Genomic DNA, 8879 nt, shown 5'->3' on the forward strand with positions numbered 1-8879 from the left:
ACACCACATGCTGTATTATATACCGACTAATAAATTACAGAATGTTTAGCAAACACTGAGGAATCAAATAAATAAATAAAAGAGAGCCTCCATAGTTTAAGGTAAACAGCAAAGGTAAGTTTTTCAAAAATGAAAACAAAAAGAAAAGTAAAACTAACGGTGACTGTGCTAGCATGTTTTTTCCCCCCACAAAAATGCCAGCATGTTCACCTTCTCTGGTTTAAGAAGCGGTCTTTTACTTGACTTTCGCTTGAAAACCATCCATCGTTTCCTTCAATATGCGAGTCATTTTTGCTGCGTGCAGCTTCACGCTTGTGCTGACGCGCCGAGTATACTCTCTAAGCGCTGTTTCGTTATGCTTTCAGTTTCGTTTGCCCTTTGATGTTTCTCATATGCAACAGAAATTTAAGCGCTTATGAGTTGACCAACGCGGTGGTCGCACCAGTGCGACCGTAGTGGTGTAGAAAAAAAATAGCGCTGGTGTTGGATCTGTATTGACCGATTCTTAGAATTTGGAATACAATAATAACTCAAAAAGATTAAAAGATAACATCATAATTATTTACTGATCCCTTAAATTAATCACAATTATATAATGAAAGCCATAAAAACAGACAATTATGATAATCACCATAATCGGCATAATCGCCAAAGCCCTAAAACAGACAATTAATCGCAATAACCGTGACTATTTTTAGACAATTAATCGTCAGCCAAATTTCATAATCATGACAGCCCTAGGTTTATGCGTTTTTTGTTACAAATCTGGTAACGCGCTGTGACCTTCTTTCTACAAAAATGTTGGAAATTATGCAAATGTGAAAATAAATTGATCCTGGCACATGTTGCGTTATAAGCAGAATGCAGTTTTTGTAGAGAAGCATTTGTTGTAAACCAAGCTGCTCTGAGACACTGGAAACATTGGATCATGAGCTGTAAATGAATACATTGCATCACTTTCAAACATACTAAATTGCATTTGATAATCGCATTAAGCCATATTGCAGTTTTTATTTTATTTTGATTAATTGTGCAGCCCTATTTATTTATTTTTAATCTTACATTTTTATGATTTAATTATTAGCTTTTCATTTGCTGGGCTTCCATCCAAACGTGAAGCGAATCTTTTCAAAGTTCGCAAAAAAAGAAAAAAAAAAAAAATGCAAATTAGGTGCGTTTCCATCAAGTTGTTTGAGCGGATGACGGTAGTATTGATAACCTAGTAACCGACAGTAAGTCACGTGTGTTTAATATTCGCTATGTCAGAAATTATTCAGCAAATGCGTTTCCATCTTACATTATTCGCATTAACTCGCACAAGTCAAAAACAACCTCAAGCGAAATAAAAATGTTTTGGCAAATTAGTTAGTTTTTTTTTTTTTTTTTGAAATTTGGCATTTCCATCAGTTGTTTCTGATGTGATACCTCAAAATTCGCTTAAAAACGTGGTGATGAAAACAGCTAGTAACTCACAAACCCCTAAGGGGTACGATATCTGGTATATCAATATATAGTGATACAGAAAGTTCTCTGATTAGTGAATCTCGCTTCATAATTGTAGATAATGTATTATTTCATTGCTAATTTGCTATTTAATCAGATTTTAAAAAAAAAGAAGTTAAAATGACACTGGCTTGTGAGCTCAGAGCTCATGTCTGTTTCTAGAGATTTTATGGATTTTACTTCTGCACTGTTGTGCTCTATGCACTGGTCCATGGCGACCAGTGACCACTGTTAACTGTTGACTGTAGAGATGCTGTTAGTTTGCCTGGCACTAGTGCTGGGCGGTATGACCAAAAATTTATATCACGGTATTTTTCAAAATTATACCGGTTTCACGGTACATGACGGTATTTTCTTTTCATGCATGACCGCATACACCGGTATTGCTGTATTTAAAAAATTCATATCATAACAAAAATAAACACTGGTATTCTGTATGAACCGGTATACCGCCCAGCACTACCTGGCACCCATGCAGAGGTTTGCAGGAGCCCAGTTGCTGTAGGCCCCAAGAATGTGTCTCCTCTCATGTGACCTATAGATCCTGCAGCGGTCCCGTGCACATCTCACTATGCAGGGATAACATGAGAATCTGTCACTGACACTGAAAGAAGCTCGTGCAAACAAAGGGAGAGATAGCGAGCAAAATGAGAGGCCGAGACGGCCTTGCCCCCTCTCGCTCTGCTTCAAATTTCCACACTTATTAATGCGCACACTCGTGCATGCACAGTGTGCGTTATTGTTGTTATGACAGCTGCATTTTCCCTTTGCAATCAACCTATTGCATGTTGCATGGTCATTTATGTGATTAAACAACTAAATTGGATTGTTATTCAGCATCCAGTGGAGTTTGGTGTGGTGAGGTGCAGTCTTCTTCTTGTGGGCATGTGAGACCGAGTATAAAGGGGATTATAAAAGCTTCAGCACACTGTCAGGCTTTGATTTGGCTGGGGGATGGGGGAGCTTTGGGGTTAGTGGCTTCCTCTGAATCCAATTTAAAACCTGTCCTGACACCTAATAGCAGGCAGAATCACAAAGGAAATGTGTGCGTGTGCTTCTGATGAATAAGTCTCATTGCCGACATGTGTTGTCTTCCTCATTTGCTGTCAAAAATTTTTTTTTTTGGATGTCATAGCGAGGGCCTGCGGGATGTTTGGGGTCGTATTTTGGAGTAGATGTGTTGCTATAGTTAGCTTGGGTTTGACTTTAAAATGAAAAATATTTCTGAAAATAGTTTGTAGTTCAGTTGTTGTGGTGCATTATGGGACTGCCTGTAATGCAAAGGATGTTTTAAATTCATTTTTTGCTTTAATTTAATTTTAATCATTATCCTCCAAAATGAAGATGATGTGCAACAATGACCTCCCACTTTATTTATTTATTTATTTATTTCCTATTGGTTTTTCACAGAATGCTTAAATAATTTTTTTAAACTTCACATAAAAAAAGCTTTTAACCAGCTCCTAGATCAGAGATTCCCAAAGTTTTTTGTCGGCTGAACCCCTTTGACACAGCAAAATATTTTCTTGCAGTACCCCTTGAGATTTTAGCGTAATATTTTAATAATTCAACAACACAGTCAAATGTTCAGAGTTATCTGATGTCGGCTAATGGTCACATGACATGCAGGTAAATAAATAAATAATTTAATCTCTTTTAGAAAGTGTTTTATTTTGATTGTTTATAATCTAAATTTATTTATTTACAGTGTAGAGCTGCAAGATTTAGTCACAAATTATGTTGATTTTTATATTGTGATTTGAACTGTGATAGATGTTTTCCTCATTTGCTGTATTATGATTTTTTTTTTTTTTTTTTTTTTTATTTTTTTACCCAGTTACTTTGTCAATGGATAATTGCCATTTTCTCTACTTTTCAGTTTTGCTTTTATTAAAATAATAAAAAAATAAGACACATATCATAGATACAATAATAGATATCGCACAGTATACCAGTACTGAAAAAATAGTGTACCTTGAATGTATCTTGATTTAAGAATGTTTAGATATTTGTATTGGATAAATGAGACAATATCAGGAATATTCACATAATGTTAATGCTTCTGTGTGTATTTGTGCACTCTGTGAAGTTATATAGAGGGTCTTTGGGATGTTTGGAGTCTTATTTTGGAGTGCATTGCTTTTGTTAGCTTGAGTTTGACTTGAAATGAAAAATATTTCTAAAAATAGTTCATAGTTCAGATGATGCTTGATCCTGGAGTCGTTCTGTTTTGTTGAGCTTGGCAGATCATGGATCTGTGGAAAAAGGTTTGATTTGTGTTGTTTTCCCCTCCCTTCAGCATATGCTAATGAAGCAGCAGGATCGCATTGATGATCGAGTGAAAGACATCGAGGAGCAGCTGTATAAGTTAGAGTCTGACAAACTACTGGTGGAGGTAAGGAGATGTCGATAGGAGCACACACACACACACACACACACACACACACACTTCTGTCTTCCTCTGTCTATCTGTCTGCATGTGTCTCCCCTCACCCTCTACTGCAGCTAATGAATATGTAAGAGGCTGGTTTTGGTTTGACATTGGCAGTGTCTGTGCTTAAGCCTTGTGTGGACCTTTGTTCTTTTTTTCCCTGTTTGCAGTTTTATTTTTGTTGTTTAAGGAAAATTAATTAGACAAGTATGTTGTACTACAAAACAATACTGTCAAGGAGAGGTCTTGTCAAATTCTCCTTGTTTTGAATATGGATCTCTATTAGCTTTTACAATAGCTGCTGGTTTTCCTGAGATCCACATAAAAATATAGAAATAACAATTACTATTGAAGATAAGTTTTAAAACAACAGAAATAAGAAAAGAAAAAAATAAAATCTAATGGATCTAATGCAATCAAATCATAAACCCATTTCATTCAACTTGCATACATGAACAACAAAAGTGATTAGTTAAGTTGTGCCGACACAATGTGGAATGTTCTCATGTTAAGCTATGAAAACAAAATTGTCAGGATCAAAATCTGAACTTTTTATGACTGACTCACACCGACTGACATAATGACCTGCACGTTTTGACATAAAATATGAAAGTGTTGTTAATATTAACTGAAACGAAAACTAAAAAAAAAAAAAAAAGAAAAGAAAGAAAATGCAATGTAAATATTACATGAAATACCGAAACTTAAAAAACTCTTGAAAATTAGAAGCAGTCTTGGCAACTAACTGAATAAGTTGAAGTACAGAAATTACTAAAACGTAATAAAATAAAACTAAATAAAATACATTTTTTAAATGGCAAGTTCATAACAAATTTACTAAAACTTCAGTTGAAATTAAAATGAAAACTTAAAATACAAAAACAAAAGCTATTTCAAAATAATAATAAATACTATAAGAGTATATAAATAATACTAAAATAATATTGAAATATGTACAGAAATTAGGACAAATATCTAAGCAAAATGCAGTTTAATGGTAAAAAGTTTACCTGTATACAAGCTTTTCTAAAATCAAAAGGTGTTGTGTGGTTCCAGATGATCTTGTGAAAGTATATTGCGATTCTTAAATATAATTTAGATAGCACAGATACTCAATTCAGGTTGATTTATTAATCAACTTTGTAATCACGATAATTTTACAATGCAATAAGAATATAGATATATAAAATCAGTGTGGGTAGTATAGCTCAGATAATTTGGTTTTGGGAGAATGTTAATGAGAAGTTCTTATTAAAATCCTTGTATTTTGATTGCATGTTAAAGTCTGAGCACAGTTTAAGACATTGTTGTGATTTTTTTTCTGAAACTAGAAAACATGTGAAATTGCTGGGGATGTTAGTAAAGAGTAAACATCTGAGAAGCAGACAAAATGAAACAAATGTAACAAAATGAAACCCAACTCTTCATTTATTTTCAATTTCAAATGACTGAGACATCAAAAAGATATCTTTAGTGTTATATTCAGTTTCCTTTCCTACAGAGAGCTATTTGTTTAAGTGTTCACAGTGAGGGAGACTATAGAGATTCAGTATGCGCCCTTGTGTGTGTGTGTTGTGCAGGATAAGGTACGGCAGCTGAAGAAGGAGGTGCGTGTGCAGTATCACAAAATGCACCAGCTCTTAGAAGATGACCTGGGGAGAACTCTAGAGGTGCTGGATAAAGCACACTCCAAATACTGCCAGGAGAACTCAACCCAAACCCTTCAGCTCAATGAACGCCGTCAGGAGGCCAAGAAACTGCTCAGCTCTGTCCAAGTTGTGTTTGATAAGGCAGAGGATATTAACATTATGAAGGTGAGGTCGATTCTGTCTTTCATCTGCTCGTCCTTCACTGTCTATGATATCCCACAATCCTGAGTGTGCGTTTTGGATGCTGCTGTCTGAAAAAATGCTGTCTGATGAAGTGTTTGAAAGAAGTAAATGAATTCACAAATGTCATTTTTGATTAATGTAAACAACTTTGAATTTATAATTCTTTTGTTTTCCACATATAATTCCATGTCTAGCAAGAAAAAAGCAGTGTAGTGATTAAATATTGCCTGTTTTCGATTATTAAACATGATGTCATGGTGTCTTGGAAATTTGTCTGAAACCAATTTCCTTCATATGAAAACACTGTCTGTCTAACTGGGCAGTAAGGCAGCTGCCTTGGTTTTCGGACACAGTGAATATTTCCTTGAACACACTCCCATCTGACTTATGCTATAAATCCCCTTGCTCTCACCTACATACTCTCATAAACACACAGTGTGAATGTGCCCATACCTGTGAGAAATGTTTCCCTGTCTGTGTGTGGTTGTTATCAGCAGATCTGCACTTCCAGATTTTTCCATGTTTACAGACAAAGAGGCAGTCAAGCAGCAGCTTGTAGACTGCAGGGAGATTAATATTTTGTTCTGTTCTGTTTTGCTTTGTAGAACACAAAACCAGTGAAAATACTCATGGACAGGTATGCCGTTTATGAGCCAAACTGCAGAAATGTATATAAGTTGAATACTAAATCACATTTTGAATATGTAGTAATCTGGTCATGTGTAATGGTCTTTTTACAGATCACAGTCAAGCACGGGCAGTGTTCTGCCTCCTTGCAAAGTGGGTCATCTTAATTCCAAAATATTCCTGTCTGAAGTCTCAAAAAAGGAAAAGAACTTGCGAAAAATACTGGAAGGTGAGTAAAAACTGGAGTGGTTCAGTGACAGTTGGTGGGTCGCACATCTTTTCTAATTGGATCATGGATTCTAGGATAAAACAATGGTGAATGAAAATAACAAAATGCCACTAGCCACATAATCATGCGTAGTTATGATAGTACATTTTTTGGCACAAATTTATGTCACTTGGTAGAAGCAAGCCAAATTAGAAAAGTACCAATATAGAATTTTTTGCACCTTTTAAATTGAAAATGCAGTTCATACATGCATGAATTCACCTACTTTATGACGAGCATGTTTTAAATTTCTTAATTAAACTTAAATGAGATATTTTTAGGGGCATAAAATACAAACTGTTAGGCTTATGCGGTGCAAACAACACTGAGAAACATGCAAGAACAAAACAGGTCAATAGGTCTTAAATATCAGATAATTTGACCTTGTTATCTGTAAAAATACTTTTTTCTTAAATTCTTTATTTTTTAAGGATTAAGATGTGTACACTCACATTTATTCAAGGTGTGAATGTTGCTGTCATGAAAATGTCACTTTTTCCTTGGGTACACCATGTGACATTGGAGCCATTATATTGAAACATTTCTTAAAGCCTGTCAAACCCATATGAAACTAACATAAATATAAAAAGTACAATGACGTTTAAATTAGATAAACAATTTTTCATTTTCGTTATCTTTTATTCATCATTGACCCTGGAATGCCCTCATCCTCAAAAATCAAACAAAAAAAAAAAACATGCAAGAAACCATTAATATTGTTGTTGTTTCTTTTTTTTTTTGTCTGATAAATAATTTTTGGTTGATAGTTTGTCAAATCTAGGTCCTTAAGCACAACCATTTGAAAACCACTGTCAAAATGTTTCTGTTCAACATATTGTTTTTTTCCACAAATCAAACTCTTTGTCCTCTTCCCTTGTTTCCAGCACCATTCAGTACTCCTGCACACTTCCTCCAGAGCGTTTCTGTCCACCCCTCCAGTGTGAATACCTCCGGGGTTGAGAAACGCAAACACTCCACGGCCTTCCCTGAAAGCAGCACCAGCCTGCTGGGGTCCTCGTCAGGCCCCATGAGCAAACAGCAGTTCCTGGGTCAAGGTTCCAACTCCATAGACGGGCCGGCATCGCAGCTGCCCATGGCTCCCTGTAGCTCCACCCAGCACATTGTAGGCCTCAGCAGTAGCAGCAGCGCCCAGTCTGTCCATCATTCCAGCTCCGTTTTTACTCCTGCTGACTACCCCAACCCCAGCTCATCCCAGCAGGCCATGCTGCCGCAGTACGGCGGCCGTAAGATTCTCATGTGCACGATGGACAACTGCTACTGCTCTAGCGTCCCCTCCATATCGAACCACCATGGCCATCCTCCCTACCCGCGCTCGGGATCTTTCCCTTGGACACAGGACTACACCCACCCCCTGCCCTCCACGCCTTCAATGTCCCAGCCTCTCCAGGGGCTCTCCATGCACAACTGGATTGATGCCTCACAGAGCCACAGGCACCCTGATTTCTATGGATTGTATGGCCAATCTTCCACTAAACCATACGTCACCAGTTAACTTCCCCTGCATCTCTGGTTTATCTCCAATAACTCGCCCATTTCCTTAAGGTTCGGTCACATTTGCGAAATTTTGCGTGCAAAAACAAGTCCATTGTCAATAGCATAGAGATGAATGAAGCACAGCTCACACAGAAGTCAGTTTCAAACCAGGCGAATCTGCATGACCAACTTGAACATGAGGGAAATCTGTGTGGGAAATTTTTTTGCCCTTGCGCGAAATTCCCAATTGTGTGGATTCTTATTGGAATGACTGGATTTCGCCTGCAAAATTTTGCCAAACAACGGCAAATGTGACCGCACCTTTAGACCTTTTTTTCCCGCCTGTCTTTCGAAATCAGGCTTGTTATCATCACAATCAAAAGGACAGCACTTTTTAGCATGCAATGCAAGCCTCTCGGCTTCAAAACACTGATCTCTTCCAACTTAAGCATTAATACCTTTTCTGTCCCTGTGTAAAACATAAGGGAATCTTTCTTTGAGAAATGTGGAGGTGGGACCCAGCTGAGTTTTTAAAATTACAAACAGATTTTGGATAAATTGCACAGGGTTCTGACCCAGAGCAGATAATGATCGCTTGTAAATGGAGTTAGTTTTAACCTCCCCTCTTCCTGTTTTTAGGGCATCTAGAATCTGGTTGGTTTTTATGATGTGGTAAAAATTCATTTTAACCTTGCTGTTAAACTTCTTCCGTTTTATTAATAGT

The 8879-nt window shown here is 36.8% G+C and overlaps 1 protein-coding gene across 1 annotated transcript in view; it reads left to right on the forward strand.

The window, feature by feature from the left end:
• The window catches only part of LOC107667064 (probable E3 ubiquitin-protein ligase TRIM8), an 18568-nt gene extending 9895 nt beyond the window's left edge, over positions 1–8673 (forward strand). The window contains exons 2-6 of the mRNA XM_016458660.1: positions 3803–3898; positions 5515–5748; positions 6372–6403; positions 6507–6622; positions 7546–8673. Coding sequence (XP_016314146.1) covers positions 3803–3898; positions 5515–5748; positions 6372–6403; positions 6507–6622; positions 7546–8174 — 1107 coding nt within the window. The 3' untranslated portion in view covers positions 8175–8673. The remainder of the gene's footprint in view (positions 1–3802; positions 3899–5514; positions 5749–6371; positions 6404–6506; positions 6623–7545) is intronic.
• Positions 8674–8879: the final 206 nt, after the last annotated feature.

The sequence above is a fragment of the Sinocyclocheilus anshuiensis genome, unplaced genomic scaffold (genome assembly GCF_001515605.1).
Source record: "Sinocyclocheilus anshuiensis isolate Anshui unplaced genomic scaffold, SAMN03320099.WGS_v1.1 scaffold1486, whole genome shotgun sequence".
NCBI classification, from domain to species: domain Eukaryota; kingdom Metazoa; phylum Chordata; class Actinopteri; order Cypriniformes; family Cyprinidae; genus Sinocyclocheilus; species Sinocyclocheilus anshuiensis.